The sequence below is a fragment of the Parambassis ranga genome, chromosome 22 (genome assembly GCF_900634625.1).
Source record: "Parambassis ranga chromosome 22, fParRan2.1, whole genome shotgun sequence".
Classification (NCBI taxonomy): domain Eukaryota; kingdom Metazoa; phylum Chordata; class Actinopteri; family Ambassidae; genus Parambassis; species Parambassis ranga.
In genome coordinates, this window is record NC_041042.1 from 8960348 (window position 1) to 8987966 (window position 27619).

At 41.8% G+C, this 27619-nt stretch overlaps 7 protein-coding genes across 8 annotated transcripts in view; 6 read left to right on the top strand and 1 right to left on the bottom strand.

The window, feature by feature from the left end:
- Positions 1-315: 315 nt before the first annotated feature.
- LOC114427284 (probable histone deacetylase 1-B) lies at positions 316-4707 on the top strand. The gene is made up of 14 exons (XM_028395244.1): positions 316-446; positions 1126-1238; positions 1321-1438; positions 1510-1584; positions 1673-1811; positions 1896-2037; positions 2113-2205; positions 2295-2403; positions 2509-2649; positions 3052-3160; positions 3244-3374; positions 3480-3650; positions 3786-3837; positions 3927-4707. Exons 1-14 carry the CDS (start codon positions 395-397, stop codon positions 3952-3954), a joined length of 1473 nt encoding a protein of 490 aa, XP_028251045.1. The 5' UTR covers positions 316-394; the 3' UTR covers positions 3955-4707.
- Positions 4647-8036, bottom strand: tmem54a (transmembrane protein 54a). Its single transcript, XM_028395288.1, has 6 exons — positions 7888-8036; positions 6289-6485; positions 6087-6146; positions 5660-5854; positions 5438-5575; positions 4647-5103 (listed from the first exon to the last, which is right to left on the bottom strand). The coding sequence occupies exons 1-6, from the start codon at positions 7898-7900 to the stop codon at positions 4972-4974; spliced, it is 735 nt and encodes a 244-aa protein (XP_028251089.1). The 5' UTR covers positions 7901-8036; the 3' UTR covers positions 4647-4971.
- A 313-nt stretch (positions 8037-8349) lies between these two features.
- zpcx (zona pellucida protein C) lies at positions 8350-10791 on the top strand. Its single transcript, XM_028395998.1, has 8 exons — positions 8350-8783; positions 8887-8996; positions 9065-9141; positions 9218-9389; positions 9464-9569; positions 9644-9729; positions 9796-9866; positions 9938-10791. The coding sequence occupies exons 1-8, from the start codon at positions 8367-8369 to the stop codon at positions 10789-10791; spliced, it is 1893 nt and encodes a 630-aa protein (XP_028251799.1). The 5' UTR covers positions 8350-8366.
- A 359-nt stretch (positions 10792-11150) lies between these two features.
- pabpc4 (poly(A) binding protein, cytoplasmic 4 (inducible form)) lies at positions 11151-18119 on the top strand. Its single transcript, XM_028395240.1, has 15 exons — positions 11151-11812; positions 13829-14022; positions 14481-14596; positions 15495-15634; positions 15717-15811; positions 15887-16024; positions 16104-16199; positions 16281-16550; positions 16833-16923; positions 17003-17098; positions 17205-17335; positions 17424-17514; positions 17604-17734; positions 17821-17945; positions 18028-18119. Exons 1-14 carry the CDS (start codon positions 11620-11622, stop codon positions 17920-17922), a joined length of 1884 nt encoding a protein of 627 aa, XP_028251041.1. The 5' UTR covers positions 11151-11619; the 3' UTR covers positions 17923-17945; positions 18028-18119.
- Positions 18120-19158: 1039 nt separating this feature from the next.
- ppie (peptidylprolyl isomerase E (cyclophilin E)) lies at positions 19159-21873 on the top strand. The gene is made up of 10 exons (XM_028395281.1): positions 19159-19252; positions 19625-19723; positions 19815-19858; positions 20193-20219; positions 20320-20401; positions 20476-20579; positions 20664-20787; positions 20897-21082; positions 21164-21306; positions 21666-21873. Exons 1-10 carry the CDS (start codon positions 19222-19224, stop codon positions 21732-21734), a joined length of 909 nt encoding a protein of 302 aa, XP_028251082.1. The 5' UTR covers positions 19159-19221; the 3' UTR covers positions 21735-21873.
- A 195-nt stretch (positions 21874-22068) lies between these two features.
- Positions 22069-24137, top strand: gjb10 (gap junction protein beta 10). 2 transcript variants are annotated; one of them, XM_028395283.1, is made up of 2 exons: positions 22069-22211; positions 22675-24137. In XM_028395283.1, the coding sequence occupies exon 2, from the start codon at positions 22707-22709 to the stop codon at positions 23493-23495; it is 789 nt and encodes a 262-aa protein (XP_028251084.1). In that variant the 5' UTR covers positions 22069-22211; positions 22675-22706; the 3' UTR covers positions 23496-24137. The 2 variants fall into 2 exon arrangements, with proteins under 2 accessions (XP_028251084.1, XP_028251085.1); XM_028395284.1 differs by having other exon boundaries at positions 22096-22211; positions 22678-24137.
- Positions 24138-26331: 2194 nt separating this feature from the next.
- The window catches only part of gjb3 (gap junction protein beta 3), a 2878-nt gene continuing 1590 nt past the window's right edge, over positions 26332-27619 (top strand). Inside the window, exons 1-2 of the mRNA XM_028395282.1 lie at positions 26332-26774; positions 27348-27619. The exon at positions 27348-27619 is cut by the window's right edge and continues 1590 nt beyond it. Of these exons, the coding sequence (XP_028251083.1) occupies positions 27419-27619 (201 nt within the window). The 5' untranslated portion in view covers positions 26332-26774; positions 27348-27418. The remainder of the gene's footprint in view (positions 26775-27347) is intronic.

Below are 27619 nucleotides of genomic sequence, written 5' to 3' on the forward strand. Positions count from 1 at the left end.
TTTTTTGAAACATTTTTTTGCCCTTTGTGAGATTAACATTTTGATAGTTGAATGGCTGAAATTGGTCAATGTAAGCTGAAGATACGGTGCGCCAAAAAAAGGAAGGGAGAATAAGAAAGATAGAAGAAAGAAAGAAAGAAAGATAGAAGAAAGAGGGTGAAGAAAAAGTCGCCACTTAAATTCATTAGTGCAATTTTGATAATAGAGATGTGTCGCCATTTTAGTTAAGAGCTAAACTATGATATATAATAGAATGTCTCTCTGTGACTCTGTCGCCCCCTGTCGGTACCCGCTGAAAACCACACGCCATTGACTAAACGTGATAGGAACTCTCCGCCTCTTGTCGCTGTTGTCTCCTGCCTGTGTGTGTGTGCAGTGAAAAAAACGACTGAAAATGGCGCTTACTTCCCAAGGAACAAAGAAAAAAGTTTGCTACTACTATGATGGTGAGTACTAGCGTGCTTGCGCTGTAGACTATGGACGCAGTTTTGACTTAAAATCCGTCACTTTGCACCCGCAAAGCTCCCAGCTTTCTTTTACCTCCTGCTAACCTTGCACGCTAGCTAACGCAGCTAGCTTGAGTCGCAGGCGGCTCTCATCATCTCCGACCGACACAACGTCCACAATACAGAGTGTAATACACTAATAACATTAGCCCAGTTCTCTAGACTGCATAGGTTGCTGTTAAAATGCTATTTAATCCTTATTTGACCACCCGTTGGTACTTTATCTTGATTAGTAATCGTCACTAGCTAACGTGCTAACAAAGGGGATCTGAGTACTTCATTGTCGATACAATTAGTTAACACTAAGCTAATGCTGAAATGGGTCATCTTGCTCTCTCCAGGTTTGAATGCGTCGATCAACACGCATGGCTTTTTAGAAGGTGTGCCTGGATAGTTTGTTTACTTTTACGCCAACTGATTTTAATATTTTGGCTAGAAGAATGAAAAGTAGAGAAGAACAGACCAGCAGACACGATCAGCAGGATGAATTCCTCCACTACATTTTCAGTCGATATCGAATGCGCAGAATTGTGTTTCCTTTTTCCTGCCTTGTTGTTGCTGTTTTTGAAAGGTAAAACGGACCAATAATCCCACCTGTTGTGTTTGGTTTTCATTTCAGGTGATGTTGGAAACTATTACTACGGTCAGGGGCATCCCATGAAGCCCCACCGAATCCGCATGACGCACAACTTGTTGCTCAACTATGGCCTCTACAGAAAGATGGAGATATATGTATGAAGCTTTGTTGAAACAGAGTCAGATATGTTACTTTTTCATGTGTCTGAGGAGCTGATTTTGTGTTTTTGTGCTTCAGCGTCCACACAAAGCCAGTGGAGAGGAGATGACCAAATACCACAGCGATGATTACATAAAATTCCTGCGTTCAATCCGACCAGACAACATGTCAGAATACAGCAAACAAATGCAGAGATGTAAGTTTGATTACGGACATTTTCATGAGCAATGGCAATATGGTGGCTAATTCTGTGCTGTTGCTTTGCAGTTAATGTGGGGGAGGACTGTCCGGTGTTTGATGGATTATTTGAGTTCTGCCAGCTCTCAGGAGGAGGCTCTGTTGGTGAGTTGTTTTTGTTTAAGTGTTTCACAGTCAGACAGGCTGTATTGGACAGTAATCATGACCCTTAATTCTTTTTGCCGTGTTCCAGCCGGAGCTGTAAAGTTGAACAAACAGCAGACAGACATTGCTATCAACTGGGCTGGAGGCCTGCATCACGCCAAAAAGTCAGAGGCTTCTGGTTTTTGTTACGTCAACGACATTGTGCTGGCTATTCTGGAGTTACTTAAGTAAGTAGAATGTTGTGTTACATAGCATAATTACAGTTCAGAAAGCAAATCAATTGATGAAAATATTGTTCTCTACATTTCCAGGTACCACCAGAGAGTTCTGTACATAGATATTGATATCCATCATGGAGATGGTGTTGAGGAGGCTTTCTACACCACTGACCGTGTCATGACTGTGTCTTTCCACAAATATGGAGAGTACTTCCCTGGCACTGGAGACCTCAGGGTACATCTTAATGAACATAATTCAATATATCTAAAAGATAATATAGCAAGTTAATCTTCCCCTTGTATTCTGCAGGACATTGGTGCTGGGAAGGGTAAATATTACGCTGTTAATTACCCACTGAGGGATGGGATTGACGATGAGTCATATGAAGCCATATTCAAACCTGTGAGTAAATGGAGGCTTGGTAACTGTGATGTTTGATCTCTGTTCCCTTGCACAGAAGCCTTTTTAAAAGTCAATGTTTGTTTTTGTAGATCATGGCCAAGGTGATGGAGATGTACCAGCCCAGTGCTGTGGTTCTCCAGTGTGGTGCTGACTCTCTGTCAGGAGACAGGCTTGGTTGCTTTAACCTCACCATTAAAGGCAAGTAATTGAAACAGCACCCTACTTGTAATTGGAACAGGTTTGTCTACAAGTAACTATAAGAAACCACAGAGGTTTAAGTGTTTTTTTTTCATGCTGTGTTAGGACATGCCAAGTGTGTGGAGTACATGAAGAGCTTCAACCTGCCCCTTCTAATGCTGGGTGGAGGAGGATATACAATCCGTAATGTGGCACGCTGCTGGACATATGAGACTGCTGTAGCCCTGGATAGCCCCATTCCTAATGGTATGTTTAGTCGCTCATTGGAATTCGTTAATAAGTTAAAGAAAAGCTTTTCCTTTTAGTATTGTAATATGTGCATCACTGAAACATGACACTCTTTCAACTACATTGACATCAATTTCCAATTTGTCTTCATTTTTCCACATCTGAGCTGTGCTCACTTGTCAGGTGGCAACATTTTGTGGACTAATTTTAGAAGATTACCCAGTAACAAAAATGAACAGGACCTGCAGCAGTTATGAGACTATTTTAGTATTATTGTCTTGTAGATATACTTGCTTTAACTTATCTTACTTAACAATCAAAGTGAAATTTATGTGTCAAAGCAGGTGAAAAAAAGGAAATTGTGTTTCAATACGATTACAATTATTTTAGTACACTCTGAAACTCTTCTTAACTCCACAGAACTGCCCTACAACGACTACTTTGAGTACTTTGGCCCAGATTTCAAGCTGCACATAAGCCCCTCCAACATGACCAATCAGAACACCAATGACTATCTGGAGAAGATCAAGTGAGTCCATGAAACTTCTGTCTGAATAGTTGGTTACTGCACATGGTTTTGTTGGTATATTAAACTGTTTCTTTGTCCTTTAGGCAGCGTTTGTTTGAGAACTTGCGCATGCTGCCTCATGCCCCTGGTGTTCAGATGCAGGCCATCCCAGAGGATGCCGTGCAAGAGGACAGTGGGGATGAGGAAGAGGAGGATCCTAACAAGCGCATTTCCAGTAAGAATGGCTGACCTCATTGCTACTGACCCCTATATCAGCTGCCTCTCGGATCATACCGCCACACAGTAACCTGTTTTAACCATGTTGTCTGATAACTTTCAGTCCGCGCTCATGACAAAAGGATAGCCTGCGAAGAAGAGTTCTCTGACTCAGAGGACGAAGGAGAGGGAGGACGCAGAAACACAGCCAGCTTCAAGAAAGCCAAACGAGCCAAAACCGAAGGAGAGAAAGAGGGAGAAGAAAAGGAGAAGAAAGGTGAGGAGGAAGCAAAAGGTATCTATGTTTTTTTTCATCTCATCCTTTCTTGTGCAAGATCTTAATCAGTATTTCTTAAGAGTTAATTTATTTTTAGATCATCTTATGTAACATAGGGGGTGTTAGCTGTGACTCATTTTTTCTGTTTAATAGAAATAAAAGAAGAAGAAAAGGCACCAGAGGAGGAGAAAATGGACACATCAAAGTGAGAAAACACAACACACATATTCACCATGCTGTCCAGGAGGTGGCTGGGTGACCTCGTTAATCATTTCCTTACTCTGGGTCCTTTAGGCCAAAAGAGGAGTCCAAGACACCCTGAGGTCCTTAGTAGCTGATGATGGCATACAACAGATCAGGAACCAAGATCTTGTTGCATAAATGGTCATTCCAGGCTGCTGCATTGGATGTCAATGAAGGACTGCCCCTTTTTTTAAAGATAAGATCTCTCTGAGATTTTAGGGTCTGTGTTTTTCTAGGACACCTTTTCAACCTTGCTGTTTTTGGACTGAAGTCAAACTGAGCATTTTTGAGTATTGTCTTTTGTGCTTAATCTTTTTATGCTATGATACATTTTCCTTCTTGTGAACAACTGTAAAAAAATGGCTCAGCACGTTTGCATTTTATATATCTGATGGATTTAATTTATTTAAATCATAGATATTTTTGGCTACTTTTGTTTTTCATTTTCTGTCCTGTGCCTTTTGATTATGTAGTTGAAGCATGTTGGAACAATAGATCCTTTTTTCCTAATATATTTGTGTCACTGGTTTTGCCTGCTGAGGTCAGCAAGAGGGCTGCCTCTTCCTTCTTTTTACACGGCACAGTGTAATCAAATTACATTCTCATATTTTAGGTTATGCTTTTGTATGATTCATTTACTGGTACCTTAACATCATTGGGTATTTTCTGGGGCTCCTGCTTCATGTTGAAAATTGCTTATCATTGAAAAGTCTTGTCAAAGGATGTCTAGACTATAATGTCCAATATGCAGCAAGACGGAAAGTATTTGAATTCATTGTTGTACATATTTGTATTCTGAAAACATCAGTAAAACTGTCCACAAAAAAACTTGTAAATGTTGCATTGACTACATTTTTAAAACAGATGACAACTGTATTTTCATATCATTTCAAACACACAGCAAAATTTACGAGATAAAATCTCTTACTTTGATAGAGGAGAATAAAATGCCTTTGCTTTTTCATAAGTACAGCTGCCTTTTTCAGGCATTGGATTGTGTAACAGACACATCATATACATCTGGTTCAAAGGTGACATGGCATTTTATCCAGTTGATGCCAGCAGTTTGTAGCCTCCCTAATTAGGCTTAGCCGCTTCAGAGCCACTCACTCCGCTCCACTGCAGTGCTGCCGTCCAGTAGGTCATCCTGCTCTGCAGGGTCAGCTTCAATATCAGAGTCCTGAGCTGGATGTGATGTCTGGATTTCAACACTTTTCTGGATGCGTACCTAAATAAATACATTTTATTTAAAAGGAAGCCATCTACTAAAGTCTGACAAATTGTAATAATTAATTGCATAGTACTGTAATTCTCTCTAATCAAAGTGCTAATTACATTTGCAACAACAGTACACACAGTTGTGCTGAGTCAAGGTTAAAGAAACTGCCATTAGATTTTGCTGGTTGTATCAGAGCTGCATTTTTCCCCTTTGGAAGAACCTGTTAATCACTGAACTAGAATCAGTGTGGCACATGACTGGGATAACACAGCCATTCATACTCTCACATTCTCCAAATAAAGGCAATACAGCTGAGAATATCAGAGGTTTGTTGGCAACATACCCTCTTAGTTTTTTGTGGCCTCCTCCTGCACGGACACAGGTAGAGGAATGAAGTGCAGGCAGCAAAGAGACGGAAGGAGAACACCATCTCCACAATGGACATCAAAATGAGGGGCATCCATAGGATGATTGTGGTCGCCTGAATGACACAATGACACCTGTTCACTCAGTGCTTTTTTTATGCATGTCACTATAAAGGACAAATACAGTATATATAACTTACATAGATCCGAGTGGGGTCAAAGGGGCATTCGTATGTGATGCTGTTTGAGACAACATTACTGTCAGGTAAATTGCAATGCGTCAGCAGGTTCCATCCTTTATGTAATATTGCTTTCACCACAGAAGTGGACAAGCCCAAGATGGATGCAACTGCCAAAAGACCTGAGAGGAAGCTGATGACCAGAAGGACCCACTGCTGCATTGACACATGTCAGAATGATAACAGAAGTTGAGTTCAATGCCAAGTGAAAACAAAACAAGCAGCAAAAATGCATCCAGCACTTCATGAATGCTGCATATATGTCTGGTGACAATTTATATAGTCATGTACAGCATCTCACTAACATGCACTCAGTCAAGAAACAAAGGGCAAGTTCTAACAGGAGGCAGCTAAATGACACATGGAGAAGGGAGAAGAGAATATTTACCAGGATCCTGTTTTTCTTGTTTTTGGACAGGACAATGGTCGTTATTCCACCAATGATTCCCTAAAGGGACACAAAAGGTTCAGGAGTAGGCACACATGAACACACATATGTCATTACACAATTCACCCATCAGATATGAAATCTCCAGCAAAAACGAAGTAAGTTTTTTTTTTTTTAATTTCAAAGTTGTCCGACAACATACCACCAGGCCAGCCACGATGGCTATGACATTAGCAATTGCGTACACCATGGTCCGGGCCTGAGTGTGCACATTGATGTGTCGGAGCACTGCACCGTGCACCAGTGCTGCAAGAAGAAAGTTGACATGGCCCACCAGCACCAGCCCCAGACCCATCTTCATCAAGGCCTCATTGTCCTTGAGGCTGGCACAGCATACTCCTACAATGAGCAGACATGTTGTAGTTATACCCCCTTTAAAAAAAATCTAATTACAATTTAACTTTAAACATTTTGACTTGAAAATCTAAAAGTCAAAACACAAAAAGTCATTGTTGTCAGTGGCATTCACATCCCTGAATCCCAAATTAGACTATGCAAATACCAGCTGTGTGCACACTAGTATGTGTTGCAACAAAAGCTCTTAATCTACAAGATCATACAGAATATAGAATATAGACATGTGACTGCAGAACTGAGAACATAGGAGTTCACTGCAAAGCCCACAGCAGTGCCGTTTTCAGCAAAGCAAAAAGGAAGTGGGACAGCGGTTACCACACTATGACTACACTCAAGTACTCACAGATACCACAATTATTGCAGACCCCTGCAGAGACGATGAAGACTTATCCCAATGCATGCAGCTATGGTAACAAGTCTGCTCTGAGCAGGACTGTGCTTCACTGTTTGTGTCATAAGGAAGAAGGAAGGAAGGGTCTTCAAAACATTCACCACCACATAAACCCAGCCTGCAGAGTCAGAGAACTGCTCCTGGTCTGTCTGTCTGTCTCATTCATTCCTACAGATGGATGTGGGACGTGTAATGTTTTCAGTCATAACACACTGACACACGTAGGTGTTGTAGTGTACAAATCCCAACAAAAACTATACTGAAGTATAAAATTCAAACAACATTTCTAAAATGGCCATACTATAAATAGAAATAGGGTACTTCCATTTATGTTATGTTAATGTTCACTACATTTAATTTAAAGCAGGTACATTATAGCAGATAAGCACTCTAACAATCTATAAGAGATTGATACAGGCTACTGTATATATGAAAAATAAAGCAGGTTATCAAAAAAAGAGTCAAATCAACTATAGATTTTCATAAAAATACAAACAATTTTACTTAAGTAAGATTTAAATGTAGGAAATTGTAGCCTATATTGTTTTTACTTCAGATGTGATCACACAACTATTCTTTTTTATTTCTATTTATGTAATGCACTATGCAGTAGTACCATTATTATAAAGGGATAGATCTTTATTTCTCCTTAGTTGTTGCCTCCTTTGCTTTGTTCACAGTAGCAATAACATGTGTAGGCTAGACCCTGGCAGGATATGTGGCCGCCTGCCTTAGCATCTCTTTACCCACAGTAGTTTTAGTTTGATACAAGGGAAACTCCAAAGTAAATGAAACCACAAAATTAAGAGATAACAACACAATTAGTTGGAAAAGTCTCCTAAAGTGCGGATTCATCAAAAAGTTGCAGGTTAGCTACCTCACTTTAGTTCCGTTCACAACTGCACAGACCACGCCTAAAACTTCAGTACGCAACATACCCATGCATTCTGTCAGCTTACACAAAACGTTAACTTTAAACGTAAGTTAGCTTACCTATTTTCACCATGGCGGCTTCTGCGTCCCCTCAGATCAAATTAATGTATTAAAAGCTGCATTAAAGTCATTTCTGTCCGCCTTTTGTTACTGTTTTTGATAGTCCGTCGTCTTCCTCTCGTGCCGCTCACCTGTGGACAGACAGGAACGGCCTGACGTCTACCTGTGCGGAGGCTCCGCCCACAATGACATCACTACAGCGGCGCATCTGTGGCAGGAAGTAAATAATAGTGCAGTAGTATCCCCACACGCTGTTACAAAGTGCAGATTTAAGCATTACTTACGCAAAAATAGGCTACACACATTCTGTGACTGGCTTTAATGGTGTGAAACCTCACACCGGTGAATGCAGACTGGTTTCCAGTCGGCCTCATTTCCTTGATTGCTGTCACCTGCAGCTCTTTCCCCGAACCTTATTAATGACAGACTTGTAGTAGGAGGGTGATCAGAGTTGTTGCTCCCCCAGTTGCAGGCAGACAATGGGGACTCTACAGGCATTTCTCTGCATCTTTATTGCACATCTTGTTGCACCTCAGTCTGTCAGAAAATACCAAGATGCTACATTTTCCCAGGATTATGCAGCATTTTTGGAAAATGTGCCTTTTCCTTCTGAAAGACGTTTTGATTTGCCTCCGTATGACACCATCTTCAGCTCCTGGCGCACCAGGACCCCTGACTTCCACATGCTCTCTGAGTTCCCTCCCATCATGAGTGCTCCCAGAGTGCAGGTGTTTTGTGACGAATCCAAGCTAACACTGCTGGTTGATAAGAGAGCTTATGGTTTCCAATTGACTGGAGAAGATGTATGGTTGGGTGATGGCTGCTATAGAACCAGAGAGGTATTGCACCAGTTCATCTTCACTTATGGGTTTGATCAGTGTGGGACCACGCGTGATGTGAGTACTAAAAGTATTTTCGTCTAATTTATTATTATTATTATTATTATTTACTTCATTGTTGTCTGAAAGGATTTTCTCAAACTAGGCTGTTGTCTTATAGATGCAAAATGGTTTGGAGGTGTTCACCAACTCTATCCACTTGAATCTTAAACCTCTTCCTGTTTGGTGGAAAATCCCTCCCTCAATTCAAGTCTCCTGCATCCCAAAGAGGTGTGTTAACATCATTTTAACTTCTCTTTACAAATCATTATGAAAAGCTGACGTGGTTCTCTTTGTAGACCGTACAGTAATCCAGACTTCTTTGTCTCAACGCCTCTTATGAAGAGTAAGAGCTTCAGTATCAAAGCCATGAATCGTGAGTAATGTAACCAGATGCTGTGTAACTGGAGTGCTTCACTTGCTGACACTTTTTGTTTCTATCTTTGTTTTAGCATCTTGGAGCAGCACAGCAGACTCAAATGTCTATGAAAGAGGCCAGGTTATCAATCTCCAGATTTCTGCCAAAACTAGGCCAGATCAGCAGCTTTTCATCCAGTCCTGCTTCGTCTCTGCATCCCCGGAGCCTCAAACGAGACCCAGACAAGCAGTCATTATGAACAAAGGGTAAACAGTCAGGCAGGTGTTTATCATTTTGACAGTTCTGTGTAATCACTTGAGTTGTCATTGCTCTCTGCCAGGTGCACAGCCCCGGTGGGTTCTTCTCATGCTGCTGTACATTTTGTGGCCTCCAACAAAGCAGATGTGGTTAATGTTGTTCTGAACACATCTTATCTCGTGTCTGAGGTGAGATACTAGTTTCACTGATGTGTTTCTGTTGTTCAGCGGTGTGACCTTTGTGATCTCTTACTCTCCTGAAGATGTATATCCACTGTAGTGTGCTCATCTCAGACCTGGGTGTCACCATTAGCTCCAAGTCCTGCAACTACAATCTGATCCTGTCAAGGTATTTGTGTACACTGCATTTATGTACAAGGTTTTAAATGTACCAATACTGACACTTTCCTTTCAGATGGGAAGAATTAAGTGGTGATGTAGAAGTGTGTGACTGCTGCCTCTCAAAGTGTAAAGGTCTTTCTCATGGTAAGTTTGGACAAAAAAGAATTTACAAATGAGTTTATGGTCTTTTAAATCACCACAAAATACCATTCCAGGAGCCAAAGCTTTAGTAAGTGCTGGTCCCTTAGTCATGGTGGACAAATACAGTGAGACAAGTCCTGCACCTGCAGTCTCTGAACCACAAGAACCCTTCAACAGCCCTGAACCCAGTTCCATGCAGTCTGATGCTCCTGAACCTGCTGAAGATATGATTGTCATTGGTACCTCCCTATCAAGAAGCAAGAACACTTCTCCACCACAGCATGTAGTGACTGAGGGTCAGGGCCCAGCTGCCAGACTGATGCCGTGGCTGCCTGGACAGGTCACTGAGTTACAGCCAAGTGAACGTGCTTTAAATGGCGTCCCTAAGACGGAGGAGTCTCTCAAGAATCCAGCCACATACGAGAATGAAGAACATGGACATGGTGCCTTTATGAGGGATCAACATTCATTTACAATGCTTGATGGATGGCTGATTCCTCCACCGAGAGACAATGTGGCAATTGCAGAGGAATTCCAAAGAAACACCGGTTTTGGATCTGGGAGGTTTAGTACAGTCGACCTGACTCTGCCAGCTGAGTTTAGCATAAATTACCTTCTGCTGCATGATGAGCCAAAATCACCAGAACCGGGGAATGCAGCTTTTGCAGAGGAATCCCAAAGGAAAAAATGGATGCCAGCAGACACGGATTACCTTAACCAAATAAGCAATGAGCTGGCTCAGCTTCACATGGATGCAGCTCTGGTATCTGAACAAGAAACAGCTAATGTACAACCAATAATTCGCTCAAAAGTTGAGTTTTCCAAGGGTGCAGATGGCTCACAGTCGCTGAGTTATGAGGAAGAAATGAAACAAGAAGGGAAGAAAACAAAAGGCCTTAAGTCCACTTTCCTCTACTTGCTCAGGTAATAATTTTCCTCTAGTTTATTATGAGAAGTATGAACTATGACTCATTTTATGCACATATTTTTTTATCCCCAGGAAATTGGACAAACGAGAATAATTGCAAGTTTAAAAGTGTTTTATAATGCTTTAAATAATAAACGTATTGAGCAACAAAGTGAGCTGTTCAGTCATATTTCAAAACAGGAAGAACTAGTCTTCAGTGCAGTCCCACCCAGATGTCGCTGTGGGGAGCTGGGCTCTGTGGTTGGGACGGTAGTAGTGCTCTCTCCCTTTTACGCCGCATGCTCAGTGTGTTTTTTCTACCCAAGTTTGACCCTGGCCACTATTTCCTCCGCACCGACACTCTCCTATAAAGTGCCCATGCTTTCCTCACGCAGTCTCTTTCCCCGGCCACAAAACAACCGTGAGTGTCTAACTCACTGTTCTTGAAAAACTTAAAATAAAAATAATATAAAAAATATAAAATCTACAAAATCTAAATAAAAACAAAGTACAGCAATACTTAAAGAAATACAAACGTTTGAAAAAAAAATAGCAAAAAATATTAATTAAAAAAAAAAAAAAACCCAAACAAACAGGAGGCCTCGGGCTTAACCCGAAGTTGGCATCTTTAAAAGGAAGAATATTTCAGAAGACATCGATCTTTCAGCGTGATTTTTTTCAGGTTTGACATTTTTCTCACACGCTGGACCACAGAGCCAGCTGTCTTTAGACGAAGCGCAGTTTGGACCCGGCTACTTCATATCGGCATTTTTCTGGCTTCTCTCTCTTTTTTAAAAAAAAAAATTCTGAGAGAAACGTTGCATTTATAAACACTGTCAAGTTCGAGATATGAACACAGCGACGGGGAGTTATCCGATGGCTTCTCTCTACGTTGGCGACCTGCACCCCGACATCACGGAGGCTATGCTGTATGAGAAATTCAGCCCAGCCGGACCGGTGCTCTCCATTCGGGTATGCCGAGACATGATCACCCGGAGGTCCCTCGGATATGCTTATGTGAACTTTTCACAGCCTGCAGACGGTAAGAAGTGATCACTGAGCAGTGTTGCTTTCATACTAATGTTGACAGTGTCACCCACATGTTTTCAGTGCAGGTCCTTTATTATGAAATGCAAATGATTCGGGTTCTTAAGACTGGTTTGAGCAGTCATTTGACCTACATATGCATGTCCCAGATCTTATAATATGCCGTATGTCTTTAGCACAAAGATCAATGCATTAATAGCACTAAATTTGGGGATACACTTTCCCCACATCTTCATGATTTAACTCAAAATGACCCATTTCTGCTCCTATTTAAAGGGCCAGTGGGTGAAACTAATTCCCATTGCTGCCACATTCACTGAAAGCAAGAAAAAAAAGGGACAAACACACAAAACTGAGCCTGCACTGTCTGCCTGACATGTCAGTTATGTGTGTAGTCTGGTGGGGTTATTAAAAATGTATCCAGCTTGAATTCTCATTTAATCCCTGCTTCAATGGTGAGGCATTTGTTGTGTTGGTTTAGCTGTCATATCCTGACCAGTAAAGAAAAAACCTGTCTCTCAGAAGATGTGTTTACTGACAGTCAGTGGTATCAGAGCAGTGAGCAGAGGTAGCAGGTGTTGTAGCCGTCTGACACTGTTTACATTGTGTGCGTCTGTGTGTGCCCTTTTTCCTGTCCTATCAACAAAAAACACCTGTCACAACTTATCTGTGCTTGTCGGTTACCAAAAGCCGAAGTAATGATAGCTTCCAAGAAGTGAGTACCTCTCACTTTACAAATGTGACAAGATCCACAAGTGAGAAGACACCATTTGTTATTGGAGGTGAAGGCGGTGAAGGGGGATGGGAGCTGCTGGGTGTATAGAGCCCTCACATGTGTCTGCTGCTGGGCAGTAGTTTGTTGCCTGAACAATACAAATAATACAATTCACCAGAGCAGAATTGTAAGCCTTAGCACAGAGGATTTCATGGTTGTTTACGGTTGGACCTTTTTTTTTTTTTTTACATCAGATTTGCAAACATTCACAAGACCTGGTGTTGCTCATCCAAGCATTCTTGTTGAATGTGTATCCTCCCCATCAATGGCAGAGAATGCTCTACTCACACTTCATGCCAGCACATACCTCTCAGGACCCCTCTCTAAATATAGATCTTCCTTCTGAGCAGCCCAAAATGTGCCTGCTTCATAATACTTAAATGACAAATGCCTAATAATAATAGGCAATAGATGATTGTTTTACCACCATTTCACTATTGGTCACTCTAAATGCCATCATTAATATATGCACAGAGATCACCTTTATTAGGACCTAGAGGAGGATGCCTCCTCTAGGTCAGAGGTCCAAATATTTGACAGTGATCACACACCTTCAGTGAGTACACGGGTTGTGAAGTACAATTGCAAGCCAAACTGCTGATGCCAGCAGACGCAAGGCAGCTCCGTTTTGTTTACCAGACACTTTTAGCTGGAAAGCCCAGCCTGTGTGTGAGTGTGTGTGTGAGAGAGACTGTGGTGTGACTGAACAAAAGGATGTTTGGCACATGTTCCCACATTGAGTTAAAGCAATAGACAGAGAGGAAGGTGGTACATATTAATTTAACAGAGCCTACAGAGCACATGGGGATAAGATTCACAAGTACTGTGTTACTACTAAACTACCATTCTAGCCTATATTGTAATAACATTTATGTTAGGGTCTGCTGCACTGCTACTGTAACTGGCCCGGCAGCATATGGGTAGTCTGAAGAGGGAGACATGTGCTTCCAGCTTAGCCACTGCAGCTGCCCCCCCACACTTGTCCCAGCTGCCACATGGTCCACTGCAGTATCTTAACCATGTGCCTTTTTAATGGACTGACAACAGGGATTCTCCATTGTGGAACACACTGCACAGGAAAGCCAATCTGTTTTAGCCCATATAACTTGTTGTTTCTCTGTTACATTAGTGTCAAAATGAACTGTAGGCTACACGAGGGAAGCATGACACATACTGCCGACTGTTTTCCTACCACTTGTGACCTTCCCTCTACCTCTCTGTCCCTCCTCCAACCAGCTGAGAGAGCCCTGGACACCATGAACTTTGATGTGGTGAAAGGGAAGCCAATCAGAATCATGTGGTCCCAAAGAGACCCCTCCCTCAGGAAGTCAGGAGTGGGCAATGTGTTTATCAAGAACCTTGACAAGTCCATTGATAACAAAGCCCTGTACGACACCTTCTCAGCCTTCGGCAACATCCTCTCCTGCAAGGTACAACTCTCATAAATGTTTCACCCAAAGCACCTAAACCTTTCTCACAAAACATGCCCAGATCTCCACATAGTTCCAACTCGTAGTACTCTAAGTAAATGACATACAGTTATAAGAGCAGTGCTGTATCTATTGAGGGGCATTTGCTTTTGGTCAAGGTCTAGGCACTGATATCTTCATATCACTCATCACCAAATATAAAGAATATGCATATGGAAGCCAGTTAACTTAGCTTTGAATTAAATTGTACAAATTAAATTATACTGAATGCAAGTTTAGACAGATCCGGGTTAGCTACTTCCTGCTATTTTTCACTCTATTTATGCTAAGCTAGGTTAACTGGCTGCTGGCAGAAGCTTCATATTGATCAGACAGACATAAAATGAGTGCTAGTATCATTTCTTATGACAAGAAAGCCAATATTTCCCAGACTGTACTTATGTCTTCCTATCCTGTAGGTGGTGTGCGATGAAAATGGCTCGAAGGGCTACGCCTTTGTCCATTTTGAGACCCAGGACGCAGCTGATCGCGCCATCGAGAAGATGAACGGCATGCTTCTGAATGACCGCAAGGTGTGAGTGTCTGATCACCTTGAAACTGGGGGCAATGGGGTGTTTATTGTTGCTGGTCTGTTTGGAAGACTTTGAAGGTAGCATAGACTGGATTATTATTGATTATAGATTATACATATTTTTGTGTCTAATACATACAGTGAACCTGATTTGTTTATTCTACATATGTGCTGAGTAAACTGACTTGTTGTGTCTTTTTTCAGTGGGTGAGTTTGTGTGTGGATAATATGACTAATACGCTCATCTCTTACTTTAACGCTTGTCTGAAGATAACCTCTAAACTGAGAGATAACCAACTCAAACCTCTTACTTTTTCTTTCCTACTAGACACATTGTCTGTTGGCTCATTAGTCCACTTCCTGGTCACCCATCTTAGAGTGTTTGTGTGTGTGTATGACCACGCTTGTGTGTTTTAGTGATGGATCGAATGCAGGAATGCAATACTGGATGGCGGAAGGGGAGAGGTCATCATAGCAAGGTATATAAGATCATTTGGTCCTCCTCAGCTTTCCTTTGTACTGTGAGACTCTGTTCCTCCATCCCTCTCCATCCACCCCCTCATCAAGTTTTGGACCAAGAATTAAAGTCACTGAGTTGTGTAGCATGCCAACATATCTGCCTGCTTCTGGTGATATTAACAGCAGTTGGATGTTTTTTTTTCCATTGTTTACCCCAGGAATGATGGGTTGAGATGTAACTGTGAACTTGTCTTGTGGATGTTGTCCTTGTGTCTGTGCTTGCCGGGTCAGGTTTTTCTGTGGAGCTTTCATTACCTGGAAACCCGGAGAGCCAGGGTGCTTTTAGATCGGAAGTCAAAAAGGTGGAGACTGGCTTGTTTTCTCAGCTTTGTCAAGATTTGTTTTACAAGAGTGGGTTTTGCTACTCTCCCTCCATCTCCAGATTTGTGGGTCGCTTCAAATCTCGGAAAGAAAGGGAGGCTGAACTCGGTGCCAAGGCCAAGGAGTTTACCAACGTCTACATCAAGAACTTTGGAGATGATATGGACGATGACCGTCTGAAGGAGCTTTTCGACAAATATGGTAAATTAAGGCTAACTTTGTGTTTATAAGTGTCACTCTTGTTATTATTATTTGTTATTATCTAACGTTTTTGGCTTTGCAGGTAAAACACTCAGTGTGAAGGTGATGACAGACGCCACCGGCAAATCCAGAGGGTTTGGATTTGTTAGTTATGAGAAACATGAGGACGCTAACAAGGTACTTTGGACTCATTGGAAACTTGTATCTTTATCTATTAGAAGTATTCTTTGATAACAATGGCTTCCCTTGAAGGCAGTGGAAGACATGAATGGCACCGAACTCAATGGCAAAACTGTGTTCGTGGGCAGAGCGCAGAAGAAAATGGAGCGGCAGGCGGAGCTGAAGAGGAAGTTTGAGCTGCTGAAACAAGAAAGAATCAGTCGTTATCAGGTCTGCTCGAACATCCATCCTCTGTCAGATTCATCGCATGTTTTAATGTAGGTGTTCTAAAGGTTGCCTTTTGTTTCAGGGAGTTAATCTTTACATAAAGAACCTGGATGACACTATAGATGATGAGAAACTGCGGAAGGAGTTTTCTCCATTCGGGTCCATTACAAGTGCAAAGGTGATCATCTGTAGCTAAATAAGAGACACATTTTTGAGACATATGTCAGTAAGTTAGCTCAAGACAATCTCTCTATTTCAGGTGATGCTGGAGGAGGGCCGTTCCAAAGGCTTTGGCTTCGTCTGCTTCTCCTCCCCTGAAGAGGCCACCAAGGCTGTGACTGAGATGAACGGACGTATCGTTGGCTCTAAACCCCTCTATGTGGCTCTTGCTCAGCGCAAAGAAGAGCGCAAAGCCCACCTCACCAACCAGTACATGCAGCGTATAGCAGGCATGAGGGCCATGCCGGCTAATGCTATCATTAATCAGTTCCAGCCCACAAGTGGCTACTTCATGCCAGCTGTGCCTCAGGTGTGATAATCAAATTCAGAAATGATTTTATATGTTTTGTATGCCGAAGTAGAGCTTTTCATGTTAGTCAGGCATATTTCCTGTGTTTATTAAGTGTCAGACTAGACAGTAATGAAAGTCTACATTTAGTAGATGGTCCTTTTGGGTCTGGGCCTTTTATATATCAGGTAGATAGGAACAGGCCTTGAAATTAATGCTGTGTAATGCATGGCGGAATGTGTAAATACGTGCACACAACACTCCAAGAGGACAAAAAAAAACTTATTTTCTTCTGCCCATTAGGCCCAGAATAGGACTACATATTATGCACCCAATCAGCTGGCCCAAATGCGACCCAACCCCAGATGGCAGCAGCAAGGTGGCAGAGGCCAAGGTGGGCACATGATGGTGGATTAATGGTGGACTAATAATGACCAAATTTGAGTGTTTATCTTTGCTTTTGTCACGTCTAGGTGGTTTCCAAGGATTACCCAGCTCGCTGCGTCAGCCAGGACCCCGCTCTAACCTCAGACACATGACTCCTGGCAGCAACACACAGGGTGCACGAGGTACGCTCACCGATAAAAATAAACATTATCAACTCTGATTTGCATTGATGCTTGTGTATTTATAACACAGTATAAATTGTCTTATATTTTTCCTTTTTGTTGGCAGCTTCCGGTCAGGCCATGGCTCCTCGTCCCTCAATGGGAGTCCCCAGCCCAAGGGCCATGCCTCCTTACAAATATGCCACTGGGGTTCGTAACCCCAACCCCCAGGTGGTGCAGCCTATTCCAATGCAGCAGGTATTGATATCATTTTCCTGTCATATTAAACAACAAAGTGAAAAGTGGCTTTCCTTACAGTTAGCTTTCCTTTATCTGTCCCATCCAGGCACAGCCAGCTGTGCATGTTCAGGGCCAGGAGCCTCTCACAGCCTCCATGTTGGCTGCTGCACCCCCTCAGGAGCAGAAACAGATGCTGGGTGAGAACTCATAATGAATCATCTGTAACATCTTTCTGTTTTCACTAGGTTGATTCATACTCTCTTACTTTTGATTTGTTTTGAAATAGGGGAACGTCTGTTCCCGCTGATTCAGGCCATGCATGCCAACCTGGCAGGAAAGATCACTGGCATGCTGCTGGAGATTGACAACTCTGAATTACTACACATGCTGGAGTCTCATGAATCTCTGCGTTCAAAGGTACCTAGTGCCTCAGTCTTTTCCACATTAAATACCTGCTACCCACACTAGTGTCATTGCTCATGTTGGATATTCTGTTTGTACAGGTAGAGGAAGCTGTTGCAGTACTGCAAGCCCACCAGGCCAAGAAAGATGCCACCCAGAAAGTAGGCAGCATGGCTACCACTGCTGCTGCTGCCACATCCTGAACACTGCCTGCTGTGTTTCACTGGTATGACTGTAACCATACTGATGATACTTACTGGTTGAGTGAAGTTTTGTCATACTAATGAGAAGTCATTGTGTTGTTTCAGGGCACCGAAAAGATGAGCAGAGATGAGGAGACACACTCGGACTCCAAACACCAGTCCTCAACAATTATGCAAAAAAAAGCAAGAAGAAAATAGAAAACATAATTTTAAAATATACTTGAAACATTTTGAAAAATATTACAGTTCACAATTTTCTAGTTCTGTAATACTTTTAAACAGAAAACAAAAAGCAATGCAAATCTGGAATGAAGGCCCTTCATTTTGTGGCGAAGAGAGAGAAAACGTTTTTTTCTAAAAAGAAAATGAGCCTTGTTCTTTACCTTTGCTTGAAAGCTTTATGTTTGATTTGAACTGATGGACTCCTTCATCTGATCATGCTATCATGGGTGTGTAATATTCTCAATAAAGGGATGATAAATCAATGTTGCCATTCGTCTCATATTTTATTTATGTAACTCTATTTTGAGTTGAGTTATTTATAAAATGTATGTTTGGATAAAATTGGATGTATTCAGAGGTTAGGACATGTGGTGAACATTTGAAATAGTTTTCATGGAGAGAAAGAAAAGTTAGAATTTCTTAGTTCTATACGTTTTGGTAAAATTGCAATTTAAATTACATCTAATTTTGTAAATGAGTTATTTGTGTAAATGTAAAAAAAAGAAAGAAAGTTTACATTAAATTTTAAAGTTAAATGTGCATGTAAAATAATATCATTGTCAAAGTTCTGCTGATAATGTGAACATTTGTTTGGCTTTGAGTGGACAAACAAAAGATTTCTTTGAATTAAAGATACCACTATAGAGCCTATATAATATACAACTATAGATAACAACATGACATACAATATAAAATATGTTGTTACAGAAAAAAAAAATCACTATCAAGGAGGAGGATGTTAAAGATAACAATATACCTTATTGGGAAAGAGGTCCTATTCTTTAAAGCTATTGTCATAGCAGGAAATGCGCGTTTAAACAATGAATATGACGCACTAAGTCGTGACAATGACTTCATTCACAGTCCGCACACTTTCAGCTTGAACAGAGGAAAATGCTAGAAACTGGCCTGCCTGGATGCTCTGTCCGCACGTGACTGTGCTCCGGCTGTAATAAAAAAGGCGGACTCTACCAGCAGGTGGCGATGCAGCAGTTGAGTAAATCGGGAGGGCGGGCTTTAGTTTTGGCTCCACCAATGAGAGGCCGCCTGGGTCAAAGTTGAAGGGTTAAATCCAATATGGCGGCTAACAAACGAGTGCTGTATGTCGGTGAGTTATTCTTGATTTTGATAAAAGTTCGCCAAACTGCTGCTGTTTAACTTCATCTAGTTAACGTGTTTAGGACATTAATTTACGGGAAACACGATAGACGCAACCAAACATTAATTAAGACGTGTATGACTATAAGAATATCTTAGACCGATAATTTGCCGGCAAAAATGTATGTGTCCGCTGCTTTCAAACTCTGGATAAAATCTTCAGCACTTTCTGCAAAGTATTTTATGTCATTCGATATCATAAATAAGTAAAGAACTAAAATACAACAGCAAATACTGCCGCCTTCTCTTTAATCTGTGGGTGTAAACTGCTAAATCAGTTGTTTATGTGCTCCGTGTCAACAACACTGTGTGTGTCTGTCAGGTGGCTTGGCTGAAGAAGTGGATGAGAAGGTGCTACATGCAGCTTTTATTCCCTTTGGAGACATCATAGACATTCAGATACCACTGGACTATGAAACAGGTGAGATCAGGAGTGTGGATGTTGTGCTGTGATCCAGCTGCAGTTATTCTGAGTTACACAAATCTCCTCTGTGTGTTCTGCTCCATTTCAGAAAAGCACAGAGGATTTGCATTCATTGAATTTGAGCTGGCAGAGGTAGGTAGAGGTTATCCTGCTGTATTGGTATACATGGTATCATTTCTGCAAGCTGTATGAATGAGTAAATGTTATTTTTGTGTTTATTTACTGCTCATACTCCTGATACTCTTTTTAATTCGATTAGTTTTTTTTCAGCCTTCATATCAATGTTTTCTAATTTATCTCTGTATATTTTACTTGTGTTTACATTTCTTAGATGTAGTCCACTTTGGAATGATTAAATTAGGTTTTTCCTGAGATTATGAAATAAAATGACTAAATTAATAACTTATTTAACTTAATTTGTATCATAAAATACAAAATACCTTTTGCATCTATTTATCTTATGCAGGATTCTGCAGCGGCTATTGATAACATGGTAAGTAGCTCACAAAGTCTTATTTTTCTGTTTCTGAGTTTGTTAAGAACAAAAATAGCTTCTGCAAAAATGCTCAAATTCTTTTTTCTGTTACTACTAGAATGAGTCTGAACTTTTTGGACGAACTATTCGTGTCAATATCGCCAAGCCCATGAGAATCAAAGAAGGTTCTTCACGACCAGGTGATTGATAAAATCCTGCTTTTAAACTCCTCCTTTAAAAATGATGGTTCTGACTGTGAGTCCTCCTTTCTCAGTGTGGTCGGATGATGACTGGCTGAAGAAGTTCTCAGGAAAGACTATAGAGGAAGCTGAGGGGGAGGCAGCTTCTGGAGAAAAACCCAACACTGCCGCACAGGAGGTGAGAGGGCTTTCTTTTTGATCTGCAGGGTCCTCATCGAAATAAAGATACTAAGTGGAGTGTGATTTGTTTTGTTTTTTTAAGGGTGAGCCTCCAGCTAAAAAGGGCAGAGTAAACCCACAGGTATACATGGACATCAAGATTGGCAACAAGCCTGCAGGAAGACTGCGCTTTCTCCTGCGAGCTGACATTGTTCCCATGACAGTAGGTCTGTATATATACATGATTCACAGCTTGTTTCTTCAAAGGATAATGTGTGAAAATGACTATTTCAATGTCTCCTGTTAAAACAATACATTTTCTTCCATTTTGATCAGAAAACTTTCGCTGTTTGTGCACACACGAGAAGGGCTTCGGCTACAAGGGAAGCAGCTTCCATCGCGTCATCCCTCAGTTTATGTGCCAGGGAGGTGATTTCACCAACCACAACGGCACGGGCGGCAAGTCCATCTATGGCCGGAAGTTTGACGATGAAAACTTTGTGCTCAAACACACCGCTCCAGGTAAGTTGTTGTATAAACACTGTGGTGAATGAGTGTTTCTGTAGCAGATCTTGTAGGTAACCGTCTTGTCTGTGCACTCAGGTCAGCTGTCCATGGCTAACTCTGGGCCCAACACTAACGGCTCGCAGTTTTTTATCACCACTGACAAAACTGATTGGCTGGATGGCAAACATGTAGTGTTTGGAGAGCTGGTGGAGGGAATGGATGTGCTCCGAGCCATGGAGGTAAGTGACTTTATCCACCTATGAAACCATTGCAGTCCAAAAACTACACAAAATTCTACAAGAATACTCCAACTATGTATTTACCGTCTTGTCAATGACAGTTATATATTATAGATTGTTCTATATTGCAGTCTTCAATATATGTTATAAAAGTTTGCATCTGATGCAGTGAAATTGAACACATTTTAGCCTTTATGGCAAAATGAAGCCTCATTCTCGCTGTTTGTTAACTAAGGTCAATCATGGAACTACATTATTCTCCGATTGTCATATTGTTATAAATCTTTGTTGAGAGCTGAGCTGCTTTTTATCGAGTCATTTCTTCATCATTAAAATCTTCTTTTTTACCCCCCTTTTAGGCTCAGGGAACAAAAGATGGCAAGCCGAGGCAGAAAGTGATCATTTCAGACTGTGGAGAATATGTGTGAAATAAATAAAAAAAAGAAATGTGTGTTTGCTTTTGTATGTGTGTATGAGAGCAGTGAATGTCTGATGGCAAGAGTGAGTTCATGGGCTTTTGTACTGTGAAGCCATGTAAATATTTCAATAAACACTTTTATAAAGAAATCACTGCTGATGTCTGTTTCTTAGACTGAATACTGTTAAATAGTCATAATATCCATAGCCATCAATTAATTAGTTTGTATTAATATTTGACATAATTTCTACAACATAAAGTATCAGTTAACGTGTTCCTGTATATCCATGCTTGCAATTGGTCGAACAAGTTATGAGTGGAGCTGCCACACCTGAGCAGGTTTAAGCAGAGAGAAGTCATGGCAGACAAACAGCTCCACCCCTCCACTCCCGTCCTGTTGAGAAACCGCTAAGACTCACATCTGGGAGCTTCATCCAAACACTTCGTCCGCCGCGACTCTAACCCACCGAGGCATCTGCGTTAAACTGTGAGTACTCAAACGGATTTTCTACAGAAATGAATCGGATAGTAATGGAAAACTGTTTTCGCAGCTTTTAGACGTGGCGAATTTTGACACGCGCAATTGCGCACGGAGTGTTGAGAGTTGAAGTGATTTGGCGCAGTCTGTGAGCAGTGACTGGCTCATGTGAGCAGAGTTGTCAGACTGTTTCTCCGAGCGGCGACCAAGGCAAAAGTTACGGCTTAACACAGTGAAAGTGTACAGGCTAAATCACGTTGGTCTGGTCTGGTTTGCTCATTTGACGCTTTTATTTTTGCCTTAAAGTAAAGTAAACACGTTGATTTATGTGTTATGATCCCTTTCAAGTTCGTCTCTTCGTTGTCTCATTAGTTTTCTGTGTTATATGACAGTTTTTATATCTCACTGTGCTTCAGGTTGAGGTTTGTGTGTGCCAATGAAGCTGAAAAAACTTTCCTCTGTCTTCTATCAGCAGGAAGACAGACAGTGTGAACAAACCTCGTCATGAACTGGGCATTCCTCCAGGGACTCCTCAGTGGGGTGAACAAATACTCCACAGCCTTCGGCCGAGTGTGGCTCTCTATTGTGTTCCTATTCAGAGTCATGGTGTTTGTGGTGGCAGCGGAGAAGGTGTGGGGAGATGAGCAGAAAGACTTTGCATGCAACACAGCTCAGCCCGGGTGCCACAATGTCTGCTACGACCACTTCTTCCCAGTGTCCCATGTGCGCCTGTGGGCCCTGCAGCTCATCTTTGTCACCTGCCCTTCACTCCTAGTAGTGATGCATGTAGCCTACAGGGAGGAACGGGAACGGAAAAACCGACTCAAGTATGGTGAGAACTGCCGCACTCTCTACCAAAACACCGGCAAGAAGCGTGGAGGGCTGTGGTGGACCTACGTCCTCACCTTGGTTTTCAAAATAGGAGTGGACGCCACCTTTGTCTACCTCGTCTACCACATCTATGAGGGCTACTACTTCCCCACGCTCATCAAGTGCGCAGAGAAGCCCTGTCCCAACACGGTGGACTGCTTCATCGCTCGGCCTACTGAGAAGAGGATCTTCACTCTCTTCATGGTGGTCACCAGTTTGGCCTGCATCCTCCTCTCTGTGTTTGAAATTCTGTACCTGGTTGGCAAACGCTGCCGTGAGTGTATGAGCACAGTCCGTCACTCTCGCCACATCATGACCCACACACTGTCCAGTGGGAGTAACCTGATGGAGGCAAACACTCTGAAGCTGACAAGCAAAACCCCACAAACACCTGCACCCTCATACAGTGTTGTTGTATCTTGAGATACTGAGAACATACGGAAAGACTTTTTCCAAAACAAAGACTTGAAAGAAGGAAGGCTGCCCCCCCTCATTCCACAGGCAACTTCCTGAAAACCACAGCAGAGACTGAACTACGGAGGAGTTCCTGATTGTGTTGGACTTTAAAATTCTGTACAAAATGTCTCATTGAGGTGGAATGTGTGTTCTCTATCGTGTCTTCACTCAGAGAACCAGGGTTACATTGTAACCTGAGCGCTCTGTTGTAGGTATTTACAGAGTTTTTTATATATAGTTGGGAGTTCTGTATAGCCCTTACAGAGAAGGGGAGAAAAAAAAGACTTGTGTGATTTCGTGTCAAATTTAGTCTGACATCAATTACATGACTCACTCCCGGGTTGGGAGAGTTTGGTTTTACAAACACATGTGGTTTTCTGTGTAAGATTTTCCCTCTGCTCGTGCCCAGCCTCAGAATGTTCCCCTTCACTCTGCTGCACTCTTTGTGATCACTGTACTTTTCATAATTTATCAGAAAGGCTGTGCATGTTACTGCCGTTACTTGTTGTCATGTTTGAACTACTTTCTGTATTCGGGCAGTTAATAGTGTCAGGACATTTGCATATTTGTTAATATAATTTTATATTAAATATGTTTGCTTTTTGAAAACGTGTTCTTGTGTGCATACTTAATTAAACAAAACACACACACAGAGAAAAACAGACTTTGGGGAGACTTAAAACAGACTAAATGTAGTCAGAAAGTAATAAAAAGCAGCCGCTCAGTCTACAGAAAGGGATTTGTTGACTCTTCACAGGCTCTCTGGTTTCACCAAAATCTCTAACTTCCTCTGTTCTTTCACTTTTTCCATAAACCCCTTCCTCCGCACTGGCCACACAGAATGCTCTGTTACCATTGTTTTGGTTGATTAGTACTTTCATCAAGGCCGGAGGAGGAGTCTCCCACTCAGCTTAATTCATCCACGCTGATGTGCGGATCCACCCAGCTCAGGAATTTGTACAGTCTCTGAGTAGATGACTATATTATGTAAACTCTAACCTGCCACAGGAGAGATTTTTTTCTGTTTGCCTCAACCTTGGCACCACAATGAGGAATGACAGTTTTATATATATGTAAAGAAAACCCATCCAATTTCCTTTCCACAAACAATAGTGGCATGATCTGCTGCCGGGCACCAACAGTGTACTGTTTACTGGAACTATTAAATTCTTTTGGTAGATGGTCATACCAGTAAAAATCTGCTGTATTAACGGATGAGGCCTGTGGACTGTCATACTAAATGTTACAGGAAAGACACTAGCATAGCAGCAGAAATGTGACAAATGAACATCTGTATCCTCTGTCCGGTGGAAAAAAAAACTGTATTTTTCTGTTTCATCCTTTAAAGTTTGAGTTAATCATCACCTCTGTGCTGGTGAAAGTACGGTATTATCCAAACAGGATCTAAGCACTTAAATGTTAACCTCTGCAGGGGCTGCTGGCCAAAAGTGAATACACAGGCCCACACAGTGAATAAGACGTATACTGAAGTAAACAATTAATCCTCAAGCCCTGATTACATTACTGTTATATCTACTGGTCACAAAAGTATAAAGAAGTATGTGTGTTTCTGATGCTCCATCTCCTCTGTGGTATTATGTCTCATCTTGGCCCAGCCCTCTTCGTCCTGGTACATTTCCTTCCTTTTACTGATAAGCAATGTGTTTACACCGTTTTGTGGGTCTGTCTTGTTCAGACTTGTATCTCACGATGTGCATTTCTTCAGGCGCGTCACTTGCAGGCAGACTGCCTGGACCAGTTCTTCATCCGGAGGCCCAAACCAAACCAACTTGACTGACCACTGTGAACTACTCTACGTGTTACAGATGTCGCGTGGACGTGCCTTAATGTCTATGACGTCAAGGCAAAGTGCTTGTAACAACAAACAATAAACACTAACATCTCATTAAATACATTAAGATCAGATGTTACATAAAAGCTGCATGAAGTATTGCATTCAAGTTTGGGCAGTTTTAATAAGTGTGCATGGAACCTCAGCTGCAGCTTACACTGTTCTTTAAAAATGTCTCTTCAGAGGGCCCTCTTCTTAGAAATGATGGGCTTGATCAAGCAGTGTGCATAAACGTGACTGGACTTGAAAAATATGTGTTTTTTGCTTTTATGTTGTGCAAACACTGGATTCAATAGCTGTGGTTGAGACGAAGTGGCAGGTTCTGGCACGGCCCTGTCAGATATTTGATACCCCTCACTGCATCTGGGGACTTGAATTCAATTTTTCTTTATGGGACAAGCCTAACCTGAGCAGACAAAGGCCACAGCTGATGAACAGCCAGTAAGGATAGAGTGAGTGTTCATGAATTGAAGGAAATCAAGAAGGAGGAAGAAGGAAATCAAATACTCCTATTCTTTACCGTCATTGTTGCATTAACATTAGGGGGGAAACAAAAACAACTAATTCACATATTATACTTTGTTATTAACATTTGGACTGATAATCTCCCACCTGCCAATAATCTGCCACTTTTCAACACCTCAGAAAGAGTTGTTGCCTCCCCCTTGGAAACGAGCAACAAAACAGCAAGAACATACATTCACCTTAGGGTGTGTCTGCCTCTCGCGTGTATCAGTTAAGCACTCAGAAACAAGTTGAGACATCATAGGCAGTTTGTTCCTGGAACCATGAAACTTGAAAACAATGAAGTCTTGTTCAATGTTCTTGTTCAATGTTATGTGCTGATGCATTTGGAGATGTTTTGATCCAGTTATGACCTGTCTGGGGCTGTCAGATACAACTTTTTAGAGTCCTGCAGTATATTGAAGTGAAAATTATAATAAATCTGCCATTAAGATGTTGCAGACTCTCACAAGGACTCCAGGAGTTTTACAGTTTACTACAGACCTGAACCAAGTGTGTTCTAAAAGGCAGCTCAGTTTGTTTATTTATGTTCAGCTCGTCCTGAAATCTCACTGAAAGTATCATGGAGGTGATCTGCCATAAACTCTGTTCTGAGAAAAATAAATACTTGAATTGAACTTTTCTAACACTGGCGTGTGAGTGTAGCAGAGAGGGGAGGGAGGAAGAGGAACATCTGGGGCAGCTCCAGACTGGCTCCATTAACCACACCTACAGGCGCATTTCTCAGCACCGCGCTCCTCTACCTGTCGGGTAGAGCCAGAACTGGGCGTTAAAGGACCCAAACTACCATAAAACAGCAGCGGATCTATTAGACGTGCGTATGTATAACAGCGTCCCCTCTAAATACTCATGGATTAATGTTTTTTGGGGTAAGTAAAAACTCCCGTTTGACAAAGCTTTGATGTGTCTGAATGTGTGTGTTCGCGTTTCAACCAAGTGAAAAAAATGACTGCAGTCCGAACTGTGATTCGTTAACTGTCATGTAGCAGGTAAAAGTTAGTGTTTTAAAGCGGCTACGTGTTGTTTAGTGGGCAAATTTACCATGAAGATATGTTAAGAACGCAGACGGTCTGTGCGTAAAAGGATGTTGTTTTCCCCCATTTGATTAGACTGAGGTCTGTTTCCAACAGAGGCCGAATTGTTTTGACTGAAAACAGACATTTTAATAAATGCTCTAAAATACGTTACTGCTTGATATATAGACCAGCTTCAAGCTGGTCTAACGTGATTAACTGATTAACACACCCATGTTAGACCAACCTCTGTGAGCCTTTGGCCTGAGGCCTGCTCATAAGGTATTAGCAGTAGTTCCTGGTAGAGCTGGTAAATGAGATGTTTATACAATAAATTTCAGCTTTGAAAACAGAACGCCTGATTATGAACTTTTATGAAGCAGAAGAAATTAAACCATGTTCACCTATTCTTTGTTTTGCTTCATACAGGTCTGAAGATTGATTTATAACCAGCAGAAGAAGAGATCCAGAGAAGAGATATTTGACTGTTAGCCAAGGAAATGGACTGGAAGACCTTCCAAGCACTCCTAAGTGGGGTGAACAAATACTCCACTGCCTTTGGCCGGATATGGCTGTCGGTGGTGTTCGTGTTCAGGGTTATGGTGTACGTGGTGGCAGCAGAAAGAGTGTGGGGTGATGAGCAGAAAGACTTTGACTGCAACACCAAACAGCCGGGCTGCCCCAACGTCTGCTACGACCAC